This window comes from Aphis gossypii, chromosome 1 (genome assembly GCF_020184175.1).
Source record: "Aphis gossypii isolate Hap1 chromosome 1, ASM2018417v2, whole genome shotgun sequence".
In the NCBI taxonomy this organism is placed as follows: domain Eukaryota; kingdom Metazoa; phylum Arthropoda; class Insecta; order Hemiptera; family Aphididae; genus Aphis; species Aphis gossypii.
In genome coordinates, this window is record NC_065530.1 from 62,389,240 (window position 1) to 62,415,816 (window position 26,577).

Below are 26,577 nucleotides of genomic sequence, written 5' to 3' on the forward strand. Positions count from 1 at the left end.
TTAAACGCATACATTATTAATATTTAATTCTGTAATCAGTACATGAATAATAATAATAATATTGCATGAATATTAATTATTTGTAGCATTGCATACATAATATGACACTTATATGTCAATACTGAATACAAATACATAAAATATAAGTTTTATACATTTTTATGTTGGTAATGTCATTATGGTAACGGTGTAGGGAATTTATGTTTTAGTGTTGGTATACATGATCTGAACAAGTTTTTCTTTTTTTTCTCAGCTCTTATCAGTTTTAAGAGAACGGCTACACACTCAAACCCCGATGATGATATTAAATTAAATTGTAACTGGCTCCAGCTGTTAACGCAATGATGTAAAAAGTTGTATATTTTTGTAAAATTGATGTTTTAACTGTCTTACAGTCGCCTTTATAAGTAAATTTTATGAAATAATGAATGAATTTAAGGAAACACTAAATCTTTTTATAAATGTATCTAAAATAGTTGGATTAATTAATTATTGTTGTGTAATGGAATCTGGATTATTGTACCGGAATTTTAAATTAACGTATCTGTTATTTCTTGAATTGATTCGAATGTTTGTGTACTTAATTATTAGTTATCATGTAATTTTCAACGTGGGATTAAGATACCTAATATGTCATTTTAATATTATTAAATATTGGGCTATTGTCATTGCAGCAAGAATATCGGAGAAATGGATGATAAAGTATGAGTTACTAAGATGTATATGTTTATAATATTTTAATTTACAAGTAATATTAATTATGTAATAATGTAATGGATATATATATAACCAGTATAGAGGCACTATATATTTTTTACTAAGAGGGAGAATGAGATACTTGGCGAAACTTTTTTCTAGTGAGACAATTATGTATGGGCTTATGGCTGCTCAATCACCCATTAATTTGATTATACCATATTTTCAGGAAAATATTGCTTAAAATATTTTGGATATAAAATGCTATATTTTTAAATAAATAATCAAAAAATATACCTACTGTATTATTATCATACTTTACTACAGTTAAACTTCAAATTTCGTCTGTTTTCTTTTATTTGTGAACTATAATACATAACTTTATTTTTTAATGTTTATAACATATTCAATTTGAATATCACAGTGAAAGTTAATATTTTATTAATTAATTTAAAAACTCTTTGGAGTAATTAATATTATTATACATGTAAAATATAAGTATTTACAATTTCTTTATTTATTTACATATTTAAAATTATGGAATCCAAAGTAGGTATTTATAAATTATAACCCAAGGTACATATATTATATAACTAATGAATGTGTTATACATTATAATATGCTCATTGCTCATTCATATTTATATTCTTTGCAATTAAATAAATAAAAAAGGGATTATTAGACTTATTAGTTATTGTCAATATAAATAATAATTTCTAACTAGTAGGATAGTATTATAAATAATATTATGATCATTATGATACACGTTTCACATGATCGCCGCTGTAATAAAGTATAACATTTAGATTGAATTTGAATTGAAAAATTATTTTGTACTTAGACAGTTTATCATTATATATTTAAATATTTTAAAGGATATCTTATGTATTTTTATTGATTTAACATTTTAACTACATATATTAAAAATTAATTAGTAATACAGTAGATTGAGCTAATTTTTCATACTAAAAAGTAAACGGAGTATGTTGTGGAATTATACAGTAGTTATTATAATATTATTATAACATTTGTCATATAATATAATGGAGAACGATGTAAATGTATTGGAAGTATAAATATCTTCTATGAAATAACTTGTAAAATTGCACTATATGAATATATTATATAGTAAAAAATACAATGTTATAAAATTGTTTAAATTCTTTAAAAATTAACTTTTGTTATAAGTATAATAGAATAATAAATAGTAATTTAATAAAAATTTGATAAACATTGTATAATTAATGTATTTTAAAATTTTGTAAAAAGTCTCATTAAATATAAAATTAGGTTTTCATTAAATATGGTGTATTAGTTGTTTAATTTTTAAAAATTTTAAATTTTTAGCAACTAAATAGTTTGTAAATTATTTTAATTTGATGAATGTTGTAAAAAAATTAAGTTCAACACTTATAAAGCAAATTTTGATTAAGTATTTTTAATATTTTTTATTTCTAAAAAAACAACTTATTAGAAACTTAAAAAAGTTGTATCACATATTCACATTTTTAAGGTTGTTACTTACAGAAAGTAAAACATATACTTAAATATATTACAATACTTCTAAATCTCAAGAGCAATTATATTCAATTGTACCTATCTACTGTTTTTAATGTCCAACCTAGTAAAACATTAAATAGAACTAAATATTTTGTATTTTCGTAACAATTATAATATAACTTTGAGGAAATTTCTAAAATTTCGATCATAATAAGTATTATAGGCGATAGAAACCATAAGTTATTGTAACTATTTACTTCTTTATGTCTAACAATTAATTATGTATTATACTCTTATAAGGATAATCAGAAATACAAAACAATGAAAGTTACCATGCTATTCATTTAATGGAATTATTTTATAAAATACCTGTAGAATTGATTATAGTTTTGAACTAAAAACAAATTTAATCTTATAATATTTTGTTGGTGATAGTATATAATGAAACTATAGAGATTTTACAAATTTTTTTGTATGTCTGTCATCAGTTGCAATTCTATATATAGTTGTACATATACTACGATTTTCAACATTGAAGATAGTGTCTGGTTGAAAATTATAATTATAGTTAAAGTAAAAGGTTTGAGTAAAGACATTTTACGCAAACCTATTATCGAAAAAAATTATTTTGTAGTTTTGTTATAACTAAAAATTAAAAAACAATGTAGTAAGATTAAATAAAAACTTACTATGTATTAGCTGTAAAAATTCCAATTAATTGTATATAATATAAATTAATGTTATTATATTTTTAATTTCAGGTTTATTAACGGTATTATCGAATTCGACCGCAAACTGTTTTTATTAAATTCATATTATCATGTTAAAGTGTACTCGAAAAGTAAAAAATTTTGGAATATTTGTTGTGCTTCTTTTATCTTGTTTTTTATGTATTGTCAAATTTTTATTTTTAACCTACGTGGCAATGGAAATAAAGACTTTTCTCTGTATACAAAATTCTTGTTTCATTCGCCAGATGTTATTACCTTCGTAGTTATGATTACATCGCTTTATTATCTTAGTAACCTAGGCCACCGGTTTTGTGAATTGAATAGATTATGGAAATGCTTACCTTTCAGGCTAATCGAATTGCCAGGGGTACGGACAACTTCAGAGATGACAATGTTAGTAGAACGTATTCGATTGTTGCATGCTGAACTTTCTGAATTGCTTAGATTGTTTAGTTTGGGTTACGGACCGGTGTTATTAATGCATTTTACATTTACTTTTACCCACGCTTTAATCGATACATTTTTTATTACAATATATTGGGAATTTTTGGGAAATGATTATTTTCCATTTATATTCTACCCAATACATATTTTTGACATGATTTCAATCATCTACGTCACATCGTGGGTCATTCAAGAGGTTTGTATTATTATTAAAATATTTCTCTTTTCAGATTCTGAACGAAGTGATAAATGTATTGATATTACAATGAAGTACTTTTTTTTGCCGAATTAATGCTTCAATTTAAAACTCCAGGGGTGTTTTCCGATAATAAAAAGCAATAATTTTCCAACAGGTATCAAAAAAAAAAAAATGGGAAAAAAGTTTTTTTTGTGTTATTGTAACTCAAAAACTTATCTCAGTAATTACTTGAAATTTTCACCAAATGTTTATATTAGCGTTATCTATACACGGATAAATTAAAAATATTCTACCTATTTTTTTTTAGCTATTTATAGACAATCAAAAAACTTTTGGATCCCAAAAAAACTTAAATATTTAATACATGTTTTCTTATAAGTCGTTATTATAAAATCGTTTATCACAATTTTTTTTTACATACGTTTAAATTTAAACTTTTTATACTAAATATTTCAAAATCATGATAGTTTTCAAGTTACTTTTGTAATTTATAAAAAATGTTGTATAAGTAGCTGAGAGTTGAAAATATTAAATATTTTGTAAAAGATTCATGCGTAAAATAACAATTCAGTATCAAATAATTTTAGATTTTTGTGATTGTTAAAAATTACTAGTCGTAGAAACTTGAAACATATACATCAATTGTTTAAATTAGCATTTTCTGCACAAGATTTAATTTTGGGGTATTTAGGTCATAAAACACAAGCTACCTTTTTCACAACCTGATTTAAAATATAATATATTTTATACATTATATATATATCCTAGGCTGACAAATCATCTTCGTTCAGAATCGTTTTTCGTATACAATGATACCTATCATTGAATTCAAATTGAACATTCCTGTATATAATAACAGTGATCCACGCGGCACCTAATGTATAGCAGAGCGGTACACTAGACATCGTGTTTTTAAATAACTAAACGATTATAATTACTATTTATTGCTAATTTTTTTTTCGAATTGCATCGTGTTACTTTATTTTTTTTAAATACTAAATAAATTTATTTAAATACCTAAAGTAGGTAATACAAAAAAATAATATAATTTATGTTTGGTTTTTTTTATACTATTATATGAAGATTTTAATTTCAAACAAACACGATTTTAAAAATATTATTCAGTATGAATTATTCAACATATTATTATTTTTTCGATTATTAAACATCGCAATAATATGTTTTATTTCATTTTTTTCAGAAAAGAAGAATTATTTCATATTTGCGATTGAATCGGATTTCTGAAACGACTGTTGATATTAAATTACAAGTGAATACTAAAATAAATCTTGCATAAAATTCATAATATTTATTTAAGCTAAAGTTAAATATTTATACTTTTTGGATTAACTAATTTGTTATCACTGTTTGTTTTTTGGCCTCTTTAAACAACCATCGTTAATCAAATAGATTAAAACATTCATGCATCAGATAATAGTTTATGAACCAAACGAATTAACAGCATTTGGATTTTTCAATTTCGATTTAAAATTAACGATGTCGGTAAGTATATAACTGTACTATTAAGAATATATAATTATCGAAATTTTAAACTAAATTTAAACAAATATTATATGCGTTAAGTTTTTTATAGAGATGCCTAATAAATACTCTTGTGTGAACAATATAATATTATAAACGTCTTTTGTTCCATTAAACTAAAAACTTGATTTTGTTTTTTAAAATAGCACGCGTTTTATTTACACGATTATTTCAGGAAATAAAGAAAACTGAATAATAACAGAAAATATTAATAGGTATATCATTTGATTACATTATGCTATTACAGATTATAGTATTACTGATCACTGCCATCTCTACTATGATACAAATGAAAGACCACCCTTGGATATTGTACTTAAAGAATGGAATATTTAAAATTATTAATAGTCGCTGGAAAAATCTTGATATCAAAACACACTACAGAAACTGAGATTGGCAGTAGGTATCATATATAATTTCGTTTCTTAAATACATAAACATTATAGTATATAACTTAAGTATCTATTTTGCCTATTCCTTAAAATTAGTAAACATTATAAAAAATAATTTGATTAGTTATCATACATGTAAATGTGTAATAGCATAATATAGATAAATTAATTTAGTCTTAATGATAATCAATAAGAAAAATTATAAAATAATGATGTACAAAAAATATATTATTTTTCAAGATAATTACTAATTAGTCTATTGTTATTATTAGTTTAGCTTTTTCTTACATTTATATACTATCTGTATGTGTGTGTGTATTTGTCTAGTTTATGTTACCTATTCATTTTATTTCAAAACATATTACATTTAATTAGTAGATACCTAAGTACCTACAAAAATATGTTAAAATCTAAGTGATTAATGATTATGCATTACCTACCATTTACCCTGAATACTAAATTACAATAAATTGTTTTAAATTAGCTTTGCATTTCAAAGAATGTGTAGATGTAGTGATTATATATAGTTCATAATATATACATATACTTGTTGTAATAATTAAATATTTATTTGAAAAAGAAAAAACTAAACTACTTTTATTTTTACTAGAATTACAAAAATTATGTTTTGTTCCGCTAATATTCAAATTGTTTTAAGATAGGAATTAGGTATTTTAGTATTTATAACATAATTGATAGTGCAGTTTTAATGTATTCACGGAAATGTAGTTTAGTGTTAGAAAATAAATTAAACTAACTATAATAGGTACACTACTGATTATCAAATATTGCAGTTAAAAAAAATTGCAGAACATCATTGTACCCACTAAAGAGCTATCTTTAGGTAATATAACAGACTTTTCAAATTTAAAGGCAAGGTGGATGAAGTATTAAAATAAAAATTTATTATTTATACTTTGATTGATGATAATTTAAAATAAAATTTAGTTGCGGTACGCCGGTACTCCTTATGATTTATAAAGTGATTAAATACTAAAAATAATTACTAGTTGAGAACTAATGGCAAATATTAAACAATTTATAAGTAAAACCTACAAGTCAGCGTATCTGCAAAAGTGCAAACACAATTCCTTAACGCAAAGCAACGGTGTTAAAAAATCATTTATAGAATAGGTACGTTATATGATAAAGGTCGTGTCTGAAAATATAACACGGGAAGAAATTTCGGTAAACCATTATTTTTTTTTTTAATTATACCTTTCATCAAATGTATCCATCATTGGGATTCGGGTTCACTATACGCTGGTATAAATATTATGATATGCAAGGTAAAGACGAAAATATTTTAACATCTACGGATAAACTATTAATACTTCAAAAAAAATCACCTTTTAGGTATATTATTCACTTCAACACCTTCGACACTTACATGCCTGTAAGGCTGTAACTCTGGCGGGCTTAATCATTTCGTATCTTCTCATCAGTGCACGCGCACTAGCCATATCAACCACACCGGATTCTGCTAGCGACAACTGGGCGTTTTCTTTTCAATGAAATATATCAGTATTGTATTCATTTGGATTCGAGTATTTTAAGCATTTTACCTAACCCATATTGGCTGTATTGCCTTATTAAAACCATGGCAAAAAACAAATATAGCTGCGAGTAAAGTACCTAAGGTGTATGAGACTAATCTATATTATTTTTTCATAATTTATTCACCAATATTCTATTACTGATCTTTAATGGTGTACTTGATCATATTCTCGATTATAACCTCGAGAGTCCTCTAACGATCAGGAGGAAGGTAATAGCGCAAATGTAATATTATATCTAATAGGTAAGTGATTATATTTTTTATATATTTTTGTTTACAAATCTACATCTCCTTAGAAGTTCATATTCATTTATAACTTTATAAGTAATGATTTCTTATAATTTTTAAAATAAAACAAATTAGACATGGCATTTTTAATGGGTAAACAAAGTGCACCGGGGATAACTAGTTTACTAGTATATTATAATAATATAGCAGTAATCGTTTATATTTTAATTCATTACCTAGAGAATAAACAAAATAATATTTAAATATCTATAAAATTAGCAAATCACTATTAGCAATGCAATGGGTCGGTCGAAAGATGTATTGACTAAATAAGATCTCCAAAATCTAAACCCTATAAAGCCTACCACAGTATGAGGGGCAATTACCGCTGGAGAGTCAGATTAGTAGAAATACATCTTTTTTCACAACATATTTCTTCAGTACGTTTTTTAGAAAAATAATGATTATTTAATATATTTTTTGTCAATTTAATCGGTTTTGATCAATAAGTAATTAAACGTCCGGTTCAATTCCAAGATGATGACAAACATATAATATATATTAATAAATATGATAATATTATTTTTATAAACTTTTAACTTTTCATGTCATTATCGACTATCAAACTTGGAAATATATGAATAATTTAATTTAATATTATTAAAGGTATTTTAAACATTGATAAATATATACAAAATAATAAATTATGAACATTTTTGTTCCGTTAGGTATTTTAAAAAATCGATGGTGTCTTGTATAGCACACAGGCACACCGTTTAAGTGCCTACCCTATATCTTTGATAAGGTAGTTTAAAAAATTTTAAAAACCAAATAACAATATACCACCTGGTCACATTATGCTATTACACATTTTGGTATTATTGATTACTGGGATGTCTACTATGCTACAAATGAAAGACCACCCATGAATGTTGTACTTGAAGAACGCATTATTAAAAAGTCGTAATTATATTAGAGATAATTATTAATACTTAAATACAATAGAGACACTGGGATAGGCAATAGGAACTTACCTATCATAAAAAGGTGCTTGTCTTGAATACTAAATTTCCAAGTATATAACACTATATCATATATTTATATAGTAGGTACCTATTTATCTTGCATATTCCTAAAAATATGTGAGCTTTATAAAAAATAATTTCATAAATTTAAATTTCCCCTAGCATAATATAGATAAATTCATTTAAGCTTAATTAAAACTTATAAAATATCGATAAAATGAATCTGTATAATAAATATACACCTTTAAAGTATTAATATATATTATATAATATGTGTGTTTCCCTAGTTTAGGTTATATTATGTTTTTTACTTCAAAACATATTACAATTATTTAGTAGAAAGGTACCTATACAATTTAGGTTTAATACACCTTTATTATTTTTTCTAATCTAAGTGTTATCATTTCCATGGTTACTATGCTAGTAGTTAGGTACCTACATTTTTAAAAAAAATATTTAATTGTTATAAAGATAGGAATTAGGTAACTATAAATCAATTAACATTGCATTATCAGTATTTCCATGGAAATGTAATGATTTTTAAGTTAAAAAATAAGTATACCCATATAATATTTTATAAGCATCAATCAATAGTAGGTAGGTGGTACCTACCAAATAACTAATATATAACACCTTTTCTAAGCATTTTTAAAACAATTTAAGCTGCATAAGTTTGCATGAAATTCAAGGATATTACTTAATTAATGAAAAACTAAATAAATAAAACAATATCATAAACAAATTTTAAATTTAAATATAATCAAATGTAAAGGTACATATTTTTATTAAAAATTAATTTTAATAGAAATAGGTGTCTAAGGTACATTGTATTTTGTGAACTTTTTTTTAATACCTACAGTAGTGCTAAGTTTTTAAGCTCACACCTAGGTAAGCGAATCGAATATCCATATATCTATATCACATCATGTATGTACAAACAAATGAATGTTTAAAAAATGTTACAATGGAAGTTTTGTATAATTAACATTAATAGTATTATTCAAATCATTAATATAACATTATAAATAGGTAAAAGAGGTGAGGCTAGCCTCCTCACCATATTTATAAGAACTATTTAATGTTAAAAACAAAATTACAAAAAAAAAGAAACATGGATCATTGATTAGGTAATATAGATATGTACATGTACGTATACCAGTCCCAGATATCTATTCTATAATACTATTTATCTATGAAGTATAAATAAGCTACAAGTAATAATATAAAATGGTGTGATACTTAGCCTCTCCTACCGCTAATCAAGTTTTTGGAGTTATCTTTGATTCAATGATACACAGTGTCAGTTAAGTAAATTATAATGAGTTATGTAAATTGTAAATAAATAATAAAACAAAACAAATAGGAATTTTCAATTTATTAAATTATCACACTTTTGCTTATGTGTAAACCATTTTCAATCTTTTTAATTTAACTATGTGTGCTTAATGCTTATAGATAAAAACAATAACATGTTTATTACATTTTATTCATTCTTGTTAATATAAAAACTATTAATCTATTCTTCAGTTAGTGTTCTCTTTGATTTAAATAATTTTGCAATGTAAATGCCTTTATGTTAAAATATGATATGTGCATATAATAGTGAAAACCTGAGAAACATCATACTTAAAAAACCTAAAGTTCATATAAGTAATTTGAGTATTAATTCATGGAAATGTATACATCTAACGTCAACAACAAACTATTACATAATTATTAATAATTTCTACAACAATCATTAAATTAACAATTAACCTAAAATTGGGCTCATTACTGATCACATAATGTAGAAATCAAAATGTTTTAATCCGTCATGTATAAACATCATTCCTGATAAAACAAATCTTTAGTGTTTTTGATTAATTAGAAGGTAATACATATTTTTAGATATTATATAAAAATAATATTTTTCAGGAATAACTTTTTAAGCATACCATTTATTATAAATTTATAAACAATATACTATTTAATGATCAAGCCCAATGGTTTAAGTGTTTAACAGAATACAGCAGAACACAACTTTTTTAGTTTCCTTTATAAACAATTTTAATATAGGCAATAAAGCAAACATCAAAAGTTCATAAAAGATTACACTGTCACATAAACAAAATACAATAATAAAAACAAATATATTTGTTTTGATAACATAAATAATAGTTGTTATACTAAAAACAAGACTATGTTTTACACGCACATAAGATACAGCATTTCTTACTTGACTACTACATCTCCAAACAGTAATATTTATGTTTACTTTTAGTAGACTCTGCACCCATTACATTGGAACCTTTATTTTTGAGTATTACATACAATATACTATCATAAAGTGCGAAAAAAATCTTACAAATCGCACAATTCAAATTATAATTATTTTGGTTTAGTATAATATCATACTACTCAAAATATTGTAGAAATACAATATACAATATTAAAAGTATATATTTTAAGATCACCTTTGATTAACTCGCTTGTAGATGTAGAGAAACTAGTTCTATAAATATTAACTAAGTATAATAATAATGACTTTAATTTTAATAGAATTAACGCCAATAAATAATAATAATAATGGTTAAATTGTCTAACAGACAGCTTATAAATTATAAACTAAAAAAACAAATGCTTAACAAATAAATTATAATTAAATTGTAAATATAAGTATATAAAAAAAGAAAATTAATAGGAAGGCAAATATAAGAGGGACGTGATGAGAAAATAGGCTTATGAAAGAGAAAAAATTGTTGGAATACAATAAATATATCATGTAATAAATAAATGTGGCTCATGCTCTTCAATGACTTATGTGCGCAGAGATTGTTCAATAGTAAATGGAGCAAATTTTCGGTAGTAGGCGACTATGTCAACATAACTAAAATTGCGATACGTTGAGATCTTCAACCTGAAAAAATAAATAAACGGCATATAAAAATATTATATCACATGCGGCCAACTAATAAATTACGTTTGGCCGATCGGTTGACTTTATACAAAAACAATTTTATCAAATGTTTGACGTGCAACGGACGTCATTCAATCGTACCTACCTATTAATAGATTTGCATTCAAGACATTTAAAATTGTTTTGTTACTTCTTATTATATTACCGGATCAATCAAAGGTTATCAAAATGTCGTATTAGAAAATGAATAATTTATATATTGATATAATATTATCAATGTGATAAAGTTATCTAATAATACCTACATATTAAATGATTCCTAATCGATATATTTGTTTCGTTTAATAAATTCTGATATTAAACATATAACTATCAAGTATTGTTTTCCTTTGGAAAGGTTATTGTATGTCATATTTCTCGATTATTATGTATGAATTTTGATATCTATATATAATATTTCACGGATAAAATGTCCTTGTAAAGACATTGTGAGAATGTGAACAAACTAAACGGCAAGGCAGATATTGATTAAAAATACTTAACTATGAAGCAGAAATTTGTTTTAAACACTATGCAGTTTACACATTATCTTATTTATTAAATTTAATATTACATAATTTTGTATACGTATTATTACTGTATATTACAGCAAATTATATAAGTATTTATTAACCGTCTAACAAATAAAATTGAATGGAATAGTGTATTCTGCAAATTAGATAGTTAAATTTTTATAAAAATACTTTTTTCTGTGCAATCAAATACTTTTGATTTTATAAAAACTAAATAGTATTTATTCATAACAAACGAATTATATATTAATAACAATGACTTTAAAAACAGGTTACACAATTTCTTTTAAATAATTTTAGTCGGATTTCGTGTTATAAGCTAAAATTGTTTGTAATAAATAATGTGTATTTTTTGTTTATTGTGTTAAATTTTTATTTTTAATGTTTTATTCTGCTCCATTAAAAAAACAAGGGTAGCACCTGTAAATTTAATAAATTAAAACTCACCATATAATTAACAATGGCAATATATATTATCACTCGTATCGATCATCGGTGTCCTCATAGAACACAGCTTCGTTAGGACTATAATACGTGGTCATCACATAAACAGCAGCCTCATATGTTGCCATCATAATGGCCGTGTTAGGTATTTGTCTGACCAGCTGTGTGGTCAAACCGCGGTATAGCCCCCTTGGGCCCTCCTCGCCGTAAACCGTTAACAAGGTCTGGAAGAAGCTTCGATACTTGGTACCTTCTTCCCGGAGCCTGGTCCTAGCGACCTCTATATAAACACATGAAAAACAAAACTATTAATTATTTAGTACGTTAACAAAGATTATGTAGGTTATAAATTATTTGATTATACTATATTTAATATTTATAGATAAGCAATATTAAGCATTAATCAAATAATTTTCTTGTAATAAAAAAATTGAATAGAATTTATGATTATAATGTATTTTGTACAAAGAAAACAACCATTTAAATATTTATACGTCGTGTATATGTAAATTTTATAAATGATCTAAAATCATTAAACTATGAGTATTTTCTGTTAGTAATAAAATAAAATATATTTAACTTATTTTGGTTCATTTGGTGAACGAAAGTTTACACTAAATTATTTATCTAAACCAGAAGCGACAATTGATTTTTTGTATTATAATAAATTGTATTATTTACATATATTTATTAAGTAAAAACTTGCAAATATCATGAATATTTTTCTTGCATTCCTTTAATAATTTCTTATTATTTTCTTTTCTTTTTTCAAATTCACTTTTATATTTTTTTCACTCATAATTACTAGTTAATATTAATATGAATGTCAATAACTATTCACTATTTACTATCAAGTATTAATCAATAAATATTATTAAAAAAAATACAATAAGACATTAAACGGTCTTTAATGATGCCGGTACATAATGTTGTAAGTTTGTGACTTGATAAGGGATATATCAAAATCAATGCAATCCATGATACAATCAATCACATCAGTTACAGTTTTTCCTTATAAATACAATATTTATAATTTGATAGTGTTTAATTTAAATTTATATTATTTATAATACTAGCTGTAAAAACATTATACCAATGTCCTATGTCCAATTGTACAATATATTATTATCATTTATCATGGAATATCAATTATAGTAACTACCTACTCATTGTCAAATTTAGAAATTGCAGTTCAGGGTTTTAGATGTATAATACCAGAATACCTACTGTAGTCTAATAATAATGGCCTCTTGGGGTTTATTGATGAAGGGCCCCATAACACGATGGCCTGCTGTCCTACAGGACAGTAGGCCAGTGGCGGTCAGTCCACCCCTGCCTATAAGTTAATTAATAGTTGAGAAAATGTGTATTAGTATACTTGGGGTGTTTGTTTTAAAGATAATCATTTTATAGGCGTTTCAAAAGAGATAGGCGCTTCTGAATTGTAAACTATACTATGGTATAGATATAGTTAATACATACCATGAGGATAGGCGATAGACGAAGCAACAGTCTTAGAAATGGCACCAGCCATCATAAATTCGAGGAAATCTTTGGAGGTTTTGGTATTTTCTTCAGACTCATTGAGTCCAACACGGGCGGCTATCAGTCTCGCTTTGATTGCTTCGTAGATGACAAAGTGCACAACAGTTTCGGATATTCCAAAGTACGAAGCTGTAATACCTTTATAGAAACCTTTTATGCCCTGTGCACATACATAATAACAATTTATTTTAATTAATATTAATAATAATAAAAATATTTATTATATTAAAAGAAAGTCATGGGTGACTCACGTCCTCATTTGGTGTCTTAATTTTACTAACATACGGTATTCAATTTGAGCGCAATAGTTTCAATATTTTATAATAACTATATAATCTAATAATAGAAATAAATAATCTATTATCAAACTAGTAGGTAAGAACATTATTTACGTTAACACTTGGGTTTAATACATTAAGTATTTCAATTTTTAATCAAGTTGTAACTATTTTTAAATTGCATAATATTTTACATACGTATTCATAACTTGTTCAAAAATTAACACATCGTAAGAAAAACCCAAGTGAATTAAAATAACAAACTAAAGCACAGATTATGTTCTTACTAAGTATAAGTCATTTATTTCTATAATTCAAGATAACAGAAAATTGAAATTGTTGAACACAAATTTGGTATATTATATGTTAGTAAGATGGAGACAACAGATGCTGGTGTGGAGTCTTTTTAACAGCAAGGGTGGTTTGCGGAATGCTAATATTTACCCCTGTCCTATATATCCTTCTGATACATTGACCGGCGGTGAGTCTTTTCCCATTCTTGTTCAAGTCTAACTGAAGTCTAGTTTTGACCAGCCAAATAGGATTAGTTGCTGAACATGAAGCAAAACCTAAAAATTAGAACCATTTTAAAACCTTAAACTATATTTAATAATTATAATATAGTATTAAAAAAATTAACGTGACTACTTTAACTAATTCTATAAACGACTAACTATATACTCATACTCTATCCAGCGATAGAACAAACCGGAGATAGAAAAAAATCTTTCTTTTATGTATCTCTCCACGCGATATTATCTAGCATATGGAATCGGTCCTGATAGTACTTGAGAGGGAATGCTTATTAGTTATAACTGGCCTCTTATCTTGTTAGACAGAGTATAATATAATATTTTTTAATGTGTATAAATTGAAATAATAAATAATAAATATTAAAATATTATGAAATATAAGGATCTTATTCTTAATGGAATAACAGATACTTGAATACATTTGACATCAAATGATTAACCTCGAATGTCCACACAAAAACGGGATTTTGCATAGTAGCCAAGGAAATGCAATTTCTCAATAACACTTATTTATCTATGGTCATGAGCCAGACAAACGTATAATAAAACAATATTTACTCTCAAGCTTCTATTTTGAAGTATATAAGTATATTTTTATCGTTATACTCAATATTATATGATTAATCGATTACGTAGATAGCTATATTTATTGAAAGCTGAACTTTAAGAATCACAATAACAAAAATAATTCTGTATTAAAGATATCTTCAATACGGTAGCAATACTATAACAGTTTTAATAAAACAATAGGTTTGTGTCTAAATTTTATCTTTATTTTTGGAGGTTAAAACATTATATATTCAAAAGCAATAAAACAAGGCTACGTATTAAATTATAGTGTACCTATATGTAGATTTAGTTTTAAAATATAAACTATTGAATTTTTCAAATATTTAAAAAAAACTATGCAAACGCATGCAACAATCACACATACTATATTTTGATGGGACGTTAAATCGACCAGAACAGGTCAAAGCACTAGTGTCGTCATTAAATCTATTCTGTATTAGTATGACATCAACAATATTAAAAATTATGTAATTTGTTTTTAATGCGTTTTACCTGGATGCACCAAAATGCATAAGTAAGACATAGCTCTAATCTAAAACCGTTTATTTAATTCAAATAAAATGTAATCTTGCAAGTGAAAATAATTAAAAGGAGCTGCGTTTTATATAATAATTCCTATATAAATATTTTTTAAAGACTTGATATTGAATTACTTAATTTAAACCAAAACTAAGATTTGATCATAAACCGTGTTTCCGTCATGTATCGTACTCCACGATTTTTACTTTATCAGCTATATGAGGCGTATCCATTAACGAATTTCGTTGCCTATATAATATATACAATTATATATTATAATTGGCGTTTTTCATCACTACTATATAGTAGTATGGACATCCATTCTGTAGGGACAGATTACGCTACGGAATACGCACGACATTGCGAAACGCATCCGAAAACACCATGTATAGTCCCGGTTATAACCCGTGTTTTCAGTTTGATCCAATAGTCATTATGCCGAAGTAATAAAAACGATAACTCTTAATTACACATTTTTTTAAACTGAGATTGACTATAACAGTGACAAAAAATTTCGCGTTTGTACCTCAATTGCATATATAATTAATTATGCTACGAAATACACAGACGGATACCTACGCTTCGTACAACTAATACAGTAAAAAACGCTGTGTACATAATGCAATAAATAGCCCAGCCTCGGGATCAAAAAATTATAACTTAATAATGGGATACAATTATGTTAAGTTTAATCACTTAACAATGTCTTCAGGATAATTTTGTTATAATTTGAAAAAACCCTTTTTAAAGTTATCTATACAAAATTATTATCACGATAGTCTAAATATTTTAACGATATTTATTGAGTATAATAAAAAAATGTTTAACAGTAATAGAAGATAGTAATTATTTCTGAAGTATTTAGACCATTAAAATCTAATATTCATTAATGACTGTAAAAAAATTATTATTAACCAACTCGTGAAAAAATAAAAATAGTTTCCCCTCTTACAACATTTAAAATTCATATTTGATGTACAAAAAGTATATTTGAATATACATTAATTTATTACAATTTACAATAAACATTATAGAACGTTATAATACTGGCATATATTAACTCCATCTTGGTATAATGCATAACATGCCTAATTTTATGTCAAGAAAAATCTGTTTTACTTCATTAAATAATAAATAGAAGTAAACAGCTTATCATATAATTTAAAGGCAAGACAGAGGTATGATTATTATCTAGCACACCTCGAAAAGTCAGTTTTGATATTTATTTTTGAAGCAAATTATAAGCATTTTAAATTTGTAGTTTGTTTGTAAATTTTAAAAAGTCCATAACACGTTTAAATACTTAGTTATAAGATAATTTTTATTATTGTTTACAACGCTTAAACTGTCTTCAACTTAAAATTATGCAATTGACATCTATCATTATAGAAATTTGTGCCCAACTTAATTTATTATATAATGTATAATATTTTAAGTATTGAGCATTAAATATTGGTTTTATTTTCTGCGCAGTAATATAATATCACATTTCATCATAGTCATGCTTTTATTTAATTTGTTTACTAATAATTTCGTTCTATAAAAGAACATATTTTAACGTGTTACATTAATGATGATGAATAATATATTTTTCAATATTTCAACTATTTAAAGAAAGATAATATGATAATTTTATCATAAAATTTCTCTACATGAAGGTAAATGCCAATAATAAAATCATGATTTCATTTATTATTATTTATTACCTAGAGTAATTAATAAAAATCGCAATACAGTTATCAACAAAACACGAAAGTAAATACAAGTGAACTGTGATACATATTAGATAATACATTATCTTAATTCCTTGACTTATTTAAAAATTTTGATATGAAACTAAAAAATGACTGCTAAGAAGAAAAATAAAAACATTTGACAACAATTTTATTCAATTTTAATAAATACCTAGTTAATTTCAAAAAACACCGATGAAAGTACGGTATATAGTATAAACTATAATATACTATAACAAACATATATTTTTATGTAAGTTTATACTTTTTGTAAGTTTAAAAATTTTAAGGTTATAATTCATTATAATAAATCAGACAATTATAATAACTGGCCAGGAATTATATAAATTAAATTCATTTCGAATTATGTATAAATTGTAAAAAAAAATAAATTAAAAAAAAAAAAACAAAATTTAAATATAAGCACGATGTTTCGAATGTATCTTTTAACAAAAACTATTATAGTAGTCTAAACAAATTATGTCATACGTAAAAGTGTATAACAACCCATTCACATCCATAATTTGACAAAATCCGTAGTTTTTTTATAATAAAAATGAACAGTCATACCAACACAATTCCACAGCGACAAAAGAACATGACTACAATAAATTATTAATACTTATTGTTAGAGTATCGAATTTATTATTATTCATCTTTTATCATTCTCGGTATTATAATTTATAATTAGGTTTTTGACAGGTTGGTAACAACTGCAGTAATCGTTATATTCTTAAAATAATTCAAACAAAAATAATAGATATTTTAATAGTTTATATGAAGCCGTTTTAGCCGCAACACGCTTACAAGTGCTCATTATAATAATTTCATATTATTATATTAATATTATTGTACAAACTATTATATAACTTACGAAAATCTATCTTTTTGTTCAGATTGTATATCACATTTTTTTTACCAATAATAAACGTATTTATGTAATCTAATATTGGAGGAAAATGTCCAGTATTGTGTAGTTATATTAAAATGCACGTATTATAATAAACATTTTTACTACAGGCAGAAAATTACGTAACGATTGAAAACCGATCCAAACCGTATGCAGCATTATAGGACCACAATACACGTTGTAACATGTAAATTAGGCACATTGTACCTAATATTATATTATAATATGCTACCAAAACGGGTTTTAACTGTTTTTAAAATATTTTTTTCAAATAGGCACACGGCTGTTGGAAATCGTACTCTCGCGATGATTCACCGAGTACACTAACATCATTGTAAACGCAGTGATTTTGTTGGCAGTCTGTCAGCCGTACAGACGTATAAATGCAACAAAACGGTGACTAGTGGTCTGCACAAGCAAACGATTTTAAACATCCGACGAGCCGTGCGAAACAAAATAGACACCTTCTATATAATCGTAAATAATTCGCACAACAACCAATATTATTATCATCCACACGCCGTTGTGCAGCGCGCGCAATATAAAGCCGAAAACACGATCGGCACGTGCCCACGAGCTACGTCCCGCGGAACACGTTAAAAATACGTCCATAAAAAATATTGAATAATAGTTAGTAAATAAATAAATAAATAAATAAATGCGTTTATAGTAAAGGAAATCTCGCGAGGCGTTCGACTCGTCCCGCCCGCCGACCGACTGCATCGCCGTCGGTGACCGTCGCGGGCGGCGCGGTGGGGCGGAAATTTCATACCGAAACACCGACAACACGGAGTACGCGACGTGATGCAGTAACTCGCGCGCGGCCTACGTGATAAAAGTAACGTGTACGTTTTTATTTACGCGGAAAAAATTTATTATAAAAATACGATACTCTCTCACCGGTCCGCGGCGCGGGTTCGAGGACGAGGCGGGTAAACGACTTTGCGGCGGCGAGGCGGGACGCGGGGATGACGACCACCGCCGCGGCCGCCCGAAACTACCATACGATAAACGATGCGCGCGCACGCACCGTAACGCGCCGCACGACAATAACAACATTACCACAACAACAACAACACACGGACGGAGGAAACGAGGCCAAACGCCACCGTCGTCGCGTTTGAAAAAAATAAACAAAACATAGAACATATGATTTTTTATTATTTTTTTTTTTTTTTTAATTATTTCGATAGCAGCTCACGCCGCCATCGATCCGTTCGCGTACGGTAAAAACGGATGACGCGCGCGAGACCTGCGACAATATTCGAAAAACCGATCGACCGTCCCGACGGGGGGGCTCTGTTTCGTATAGCGCGCGATTTTTCGTTACGCAACCGTCGCGTCCGTCGATATCATCAAATCGCGACAATAGAAAATAATCGTTTTCGCCGTCGGTAAACGAAAACGCCGCCCGTGGCCAAAAATCTATAGATCTACGCGATCGTGTCGTCGTGATCATCGGACCGCGAAGAGCTCACAAAACAATTACAGACAACGGTTTTTCAACAAATCTACCGAAATCAATCGTGTACCTACGTCGTATGATATCATATACCTACGCCACGAGAGCGACGTGGTCCGTACAATAAAAAAAGCAAACCGACTGGATTAACTTGTTTCACCGGCGATTCTTAACGCGCATATCCACACGGTATTTTTGTCTATTCGGTTGTTGACAAATTGTAATAATAATTATATGGTTCAACGTTCATAACAATTTATAATAATATATCAAATATGTAAACAAGTGTACTTTTATTTGTTCCAAAATGTCTACTAAAAAACAAATCGAATTGTTATTAATTTAATTATAAATATAATCTACAACGCAAATTAAAAAAAACAATATAAATTAATCATCAAAGAAAAGCAGGAATACATTAATGACACGTAAATATTTGATAAATGATTATAGTACCCAATGAACATACATTTAATTTTTTTCTTTATCAGTATTAAACTAAGTTTTCAATTTTTTTTAATTAATTTAATTTAGTTTAAAATGTTCATAGACAATAGAACTCAGCAGTTAAAATAAATAAAAACTATTGATTTTAAAAGATAAAAATATTACCTATATAATGTTATGAATATTTTATAATGTATACGTATTGAAAATTATATATTTTCATATCAATTTATATAATTTTTAATAAAGTATGTTTTTAAACATAAATATTTTGTTAAAATAATCATACAATTATATTATAATAACAAACATTAAAAGTACTACTTTATTTTACTTATTAAAAGTAGAACTAAATATACTATTATTAGTTGTTTTGAAAAAATAAGACACAAAAAAATCTTGCCAATATTTGTATAGAGAATGCATGTTCGCATAAGGAATGTAGACAAGTAGTCACATAGAGTAATGAAAGATTGTATTCCATTTTCAGGTAGATACAAAAATGTATGATATAGCCAATATAGGTATGACAAACAGTGAGTAAACAATAAGCTAGGCTGGGTAGTGGGTTGGGATCATTTTATAAGGTGGTTCCATAATTGTATAATATACTTAATAAAAAAAACAGTAAAAACTGAATAATTTAAATTTATTACTGCGTAAAATATAAAATAATTTATTCCCACATAGTCAAAAGTATAGTTCAGTTATTTTTGTTTAATCCGACAACTGGTTTAAATTGTTATTTATATTTTTTTCCGAACATATTTTTAATACATCACAAACAAAAAAGATTATTACCTGCAAAAGACGCCGATAATACATGTACCATCGGTGTGTCCGGGTTAAGTACGGTGTTGAAAAACTTTTTGGATTGTGCATAGGCCCCGAAATATATGGCTCTGGACGGAGCGACGCCCACGATGTTGGGCACCAGTCCTTTGAACAGAGCCTTGGGGCCTTCGGTTTTTACTATGTGCCTAAAAAAGATAGAAAAATGCCAACTGGATAAATAACGAAGTAAAAACGAATGTATTTTAATGGCGAATAATTAATTGTTGTTTACCATTGGGCACTAAGCAAGTAACTCCGAAACTTGTAAACAAGTCAATAAAAAATATAGGAAAATTTTATTTTTACTATGTACATAGTGCATAGTAGGTACACTTGGGAACAACACCAACAACTAAACACTTAGAACTCTGCTACATGCGCATTTAATTTATTCTTTAATATTTTAATATAATGTATATTATAGTACTTAGAAGTTAATATATAGTATATAGTTAATACTATTATATATTATAATAACTGAAAGATAAGTTTGGATGAAAAATCTAGCACTTCACAGTAGCAAAATTACAGTTAAATTATCGACATTTTGTTTAACTAATGAATTATGCAAACATGCTTATAGAGTTGAGATTAGATATTTAATTAGGCAAACGTGAACTACAAAATTGTATTTTTTTTTATATCTATTAATCATCTAACTATAATATTAAATAATTTGAATCTAAATGTAAAATAAATTATCACTATTTTTGATATGTTTATTTATAGGTGTATATATAAATATATTACACAAACATAATACAAAGATAAAAACATATTATAATTTTAATTTAATTGAATGTATTAGTGCATAGATAATCTGAACTATTATGAAGTTGATTTATTTATTTATCTTGATTATCAATAATAAATTAATTATATGAGAATAAATACATTTTTCACTAACATGTTAATACGCAAATAACAATTTAATTAATTTAAATAAATATACTTTGTTATTCATTTAACACATATTAATAATTGATAATATTTAAAATTTTCAAATAATAATTTAACACATGTATTTTATTATAACTTGAATCTGTGAATTAAGTTACGATGTAGGTATCTATTATCAACATTATTTAGAGTAATAAAACGTGAATTATAATTATGCGTGTTAATACTTAATACTAGTTGTGGATACTTCAATACCATTACATATAATTATGATAATAAAATGTTTAATGATTTAATATTTATTAGTAACTAATAACCAGTGGCTTAGAGCTTTATTTAATTATACAATCTTCCTGCAGAAACAAAATAAGTAGTACGCTACTTAATAATATAATATAATCATAATTAGGAAGGTACATTAAAATGAATTATTTTTTTTTACTTTACTAAATAAATGTTTAATAGACGGAAAATATACTTCGTATATGGAGATAGAACATTAATTACATAAAAGGGATACCTATTTCCAATGAGATATTATGTGTAGAAAATAGAAAAATAAAAATCATTAAGCCATAGGCAATAAAATCGTAGTCTGTAGGTCAGTTAACATTACTGATCACGCAAATAATAATATACTGTAGAGTATAGACTGTAGACGAGTTCTAAATAAAAATATCACACACACGGTGATGTCAATAAACCTTACAAATTCGTTGTGAATCGTGATTTACTACCGGTCAACCAGCCAAATTACAATATTATGTTATTAATTATTATATAAGTCCTTGTATATCAAGAACTTATAGCAGCAGTGGGGCTTTCTCCATTGCAATTTTGGCTTACGTGCTATTCATCGCGTACTAACTTTTGTTTTTGTTTATATTGTTGTGCAGAAACCGAAATCCCATTTACAGGTACAATAATAGGCGGCCAGTCGAAGATAAAAGAAAAAATATATTATCTGCCTATCTAATAAAGGTCACGGCTGATATCCGAAGGACAACCGGTTGTTACTCCGTTGGTATAAATTTATAAAAAATAATAATATATACTATATTATAGTGTTATATAGCAGACATAGGATAGCGTCGTCGTACTACGCAATAAACACATGCTGTAGTGCTGTACGATATTATTTATTATTCCCTCACGTCTGCCGTTTGCACTGGCCACGGAGACTGAGGAACCCGACTACAGGGGCTATCTGACGACTGGCGTACGTGCGAGAAGAGTTTAACCGCTGAAAGTATAATTTAGTATTTACATCGATATTATTTTGTGGGTATATTGTGTTTCTCAATCGTGGTACAAATAAATTAATTTTTGTTGGTGTTAAATTCAACGTTTAGCATAAGAAAAAGTCACGTGTTATTTCGTAAAATAACCAACGTTTACATACAGTTCAACTATGGATTCAACATATTAATTTTCTATTTAATTATTACCTATTATTAATTCAATTATAATCAAACATAACAATGTTATTCTATCAAAATGTACGTCATTCAAAAACAAGAACGTTGAATGTACATTGTTCTAAGAAAAACATATAACTTATAAGATTCAAGTAATCGCCAAAAATTAAAAAAAAAAAGTTTACTCGGAAAAAGTATTAAAATATGTCATTAGTTTTTATTAGAAAAGTATATAATTGTAACTGATACATAACCATTGGTCAAGGCTAATAATTATATAGATTAATAACTACAAGTTTTTTTTTTTTATATTATATTATACTTATATTTTTTATATTGGTCTTTTGAGCTGAAATTTTATATAAATAATATTATTAATTAATTAAATAACCCTAGTTTCAAATCTGTTGATTGTACTTATCCATTTACCTATTTACCTATTAATCAATGAAAGTAAAATCATGTCTGAATGTACTTCGATAAAAATATAAGTTCTGATTTTAAACATTGATAAATACTTTTCATGATTATAAAACTATTATTTTTATTAAATACATCATTACACTAATACACATAGGAACATATTAATTATAATAATATATTATAAGGATTATATACTGATTAGTAGTTTTATCATTGACTAAACCAATAATAATCACACTCGGATAGTATGAATAAGTAACTAAATAATAAGTGTTATCTCTAATATTGGTAAGTATTAAAAGTAATGTCAACCAAGAATGCATGTTGTTTTTTTTTAGATTTGATGAGTTTGGCACTCATAATATGAAATCTATTGGCTCACAGAAGGTAAAGCCATGTTAATTGGACTTGGTCCACAGATAAACGTCAAACAATATTGGAACTTTTTTCAAAATTTGAATGAACAACGACAACTTTTTAAATATGCTCTTCTGTGCAGTATGCAAGTTAAAATTTCTTGTTAGTTCTTGACTTGGAAATGTCACCAACATTTTGTTAAAATAGCATCTAGTATTATAAAATAGTTGATTAATTAAAAACATAATGTTATCATGTTTTGTTAATGTTAACGATATGAATTATGGACAATAATAATTATAATTGAATATCAGATTGAATATAATTGATATATCAAATTATTTTCTTTTTAGACTTATTATTTTGAAACTAAATTTCAAAATGTTTATTAGGAAATATTATGGGTAATAATAATATGTGCATTAGCAATTGCTTATCAGCTTTTATAAAACTTAAAAATTATATTCAGATTGTAAATTTAATTACATACCTACCTACTTATCAGTTACCAATTGTATTTTATTTTAAATAATATTTATTTTCTAAAATGAATAATAAACTAAGTTTACAACTATAGATTGAAATAATATTCATTGTTCAATGTTAATATAAAATAAGACTAAGGAAAAACAAGTTTTGATGACATATGTTAGGAATAGGTATGAAAATCATCCATACTACCTATTACTGTCACTTATGGTCAGTGTTTCTTATTTTTTTTTTTTTTTTAAACACAATTGTAATAAAAAAAGTATTTATTTAGAACTATATTTTATTATATAGTAACATATTATAGTAATATATACTATATTTTTATTTTTATATCACTAGGATTATTTAAAAATTATCAATACTAATAATACTCAATAGTATAGACAAAGTTATAGAGAACTATAGTTTTCATCAAATGTACAAGAATTTGTAGACTTAAGAATTTAAGTTCATAGTTGACATAAATTTAAAATTATTTTAGCCTTCAATGTGTTACGAGTTAAAAAAAAGAAATTTAATTTATTGCATTTTAAAGATTGTAAACAAAACAATTTAAGTTCTTTGTACTCCAATTGTTGAAATTGTATATGAAATTAGTTTTGTAGAATACAAAAATTATGTAGAGCTAACTACCAAGTATAATATAGGTAAAATACTATAGCTAAGTACTTCTAATATATTAATTAAAAAATATATACTGTAGCGAATAGGTACTTTAATTGAGAATAGTTCATTTATCAATACTCCCTATGTTGAAGTTTAAAAAAATGTTATAAACACATATGTACATTGTTTATCATTTGTTCTTATCAGAAAAATAAACAGTAAACTACTAACTACCTACATTATATTATAGGTGCTCAATTTCAAAATTAAATTTATACCTACATGTGGAATTAATTATTCCTTCATTGAGTGAAAGACTACAATGATAAATATGGCTTAAGATTAGGTAATTGAAAAATGATAGCATTGAACAAATAGATTCAAAATTCTTACCTGAGACATTGCAAGAGCCCCATTGATTTAGTTGTCTGGCTGCCTACACCACATTGAGAAAATGTTAGTATTTGTGTGCTGGAGTGTCGGCCACCAGCACTGCTTAAGGTGTTATATCGTCGTCGCTGCAACGACGAGATTGTCTTACATGTCATGCGACTACCGCCACTGTCTTCAGATGCAATTCTAGGCACATAATCATAACGTGTAGCGCCAAAGCTGGAAGATGATTGCAATCGAGTCTTGACCACTTCTAATGGGCATGTAACCACAGCACCAGTCGTACCAGCCAAACTGGAATAATAAATATCGAAATAATAAAAATCACATCACAGTCATTGCATGAATAATGACGACTTGGAAAAGTGGTTTAAAAAGATTTTAATTATTACCCTCCAGATACGAGGTGTATGACCGTGTCACGAGAGTACTGCGTCTGTGACATACTGACTTCACTTAAACCGACATTAAATTTAAACGCATCGGTCACTGACGTTAAAGTAAATCAAAAAGGAGTTAAATTGCATTTAAAATCTACCTAGTCGTTTATTTAGTTGTTTTTACACACGCGGATTTAAATGAAAATAAATCAATGGACGCCGACAATACGATTAACTGAGTACTGCTTCAATAAGCATAGGATCGGCGCACGTTCAGCAGAGCAGATGAGAGACGACTAAAAGCGGAGAAACGACTAACATACTATGTAGACTGTACAGTGTACAGGCGTACAGCATGTCAGCGTGTAATATCCAAGTTTTTAATAATAATAATGTGCGCGGTGCGGCGCTACAGATGCGAGATGCCCTATCAAGTGTCCGTACAGCAAAGACGGACGTTGTCAGCACTCAGCTGTTACGTATGACCAGTATGACCATAAAGAAAAATTTAAAATCTCCTCAATTTCCCATTTTATATCTATTTATTTCC

The 26,577-nt window shown here is 26.5% G+C and overlaps 2 protein-coding genes across 4 annotated transcripts; one reads left to right on the forward strand and one right to left on the reverse strand.

Moving 5' to 3' along the window:
- The first annotated feature begins 280 nt into the window (after positions 1-280).
- Positions 281-6,014, forward strand: LOC114129208 (uncharacterized). 3 transcript variants are annotated; one of them, XM_027993861.2, is made up of 5 exons: positions 281-702; positions 2,958-3,567; positions 4,772-4,840; positions 4,981-5,073; positions 5,360-6,014. In XM_027993861.2, exons 1-5 carry the CDS (start codon positions 425-427, stop codon positions 5,501-5,503), a joined length of 1,194 nt encoding a protein of 397 aa, XP_027849662.2. In that variant the 5' UTR covers positions 281-424; the 3' UTR covers positions 5,504-6,014. The 3 variants fall into 3 exon arrangements, with proteins under 3 accessions (XP_027849662.2, XP_050053380.1, XP_050053379.1); XM_050197423.1 differs by lacking the exon at positions 2,958-3,567; XM_050197422.1 differs by lacking the exon at positions 281-702 and having other exon boundaries at positions 3,204-3,320.
- Positions 6,015-10,425: 4,411 nt separating this feature from the next.
- On the reverse strand, positions 10,426-26,424 carry LOC114129207 (mitochondrial carrier protein Rim2). The gene is made up of 7 exons (XM_027993860.2): positions 26,040-26,424; positions 25,648-25,941; positions 21,026-21,204; positions 14,495-14,619; positions 13,710-13,932; positions 12,231-12,507; positions 10,426-11,211 (listed from the first exon to the last, which is right to left on the reverse strand). Exons 1-6 carry the CDS (start codon positions 26,090-26,092, stop codon positions 12,260-12,262), a joined length of 1,122 nt encoding a protein of 373 aa, XP_027849661.2. The 5' UTR covers positions 26,093-26,424; the 3' UTR covers positions 10,426-11,211; positions 12,231-12,259.
- Between the last annotated feature and the right edge of the window lie 153 nt (positions 26,425-26,577).

Bases quoted from the DNA above. Each gene is read 5' to 3' on its own strand.
- LOC114129208 (XM_027993861.2), top strand. From the start codon at position 425: ATGAATGAATTTAAGGAAACACTAAATCTTTTTATAAATGTATCTAAA. The intron at 3,568-4,771 runs GTTTGTATTATT...CATTTTTTTCAG, and splicing joins CATCGTGGGTCATTCAAGAG to AAAAGAAGAATTATTTCATA. The intron at 5,074-5,359 runs GTAAGTATATAA...ATGCTATTACAG, and splicing joins ATTTAAAATTAACGATGTCG to ATTATAGTATTACTGATCAC.
- LOC114129207 (XM_027993860.2), bottom strand. From the start codon at position 26,092: ATGTCACAGACGCAGTACTCTCGTGACACGGTCATACACCTCGTATCT. The intron at 21,205-25,647 runs GTAAGAATTTTG...TATCTTTTTTAG, and splicing joins GGGCTCTTGCAATGTCTCAG to GCACATAGTAAAAACCGAAG. The intron at 12,508-13,709 runs GTATGTATTAAC...GTGTTTATATAG, and splicing joins GTCTATCGCCTATCCTCATG to AGGTCGCTAGGACCAGGCTC.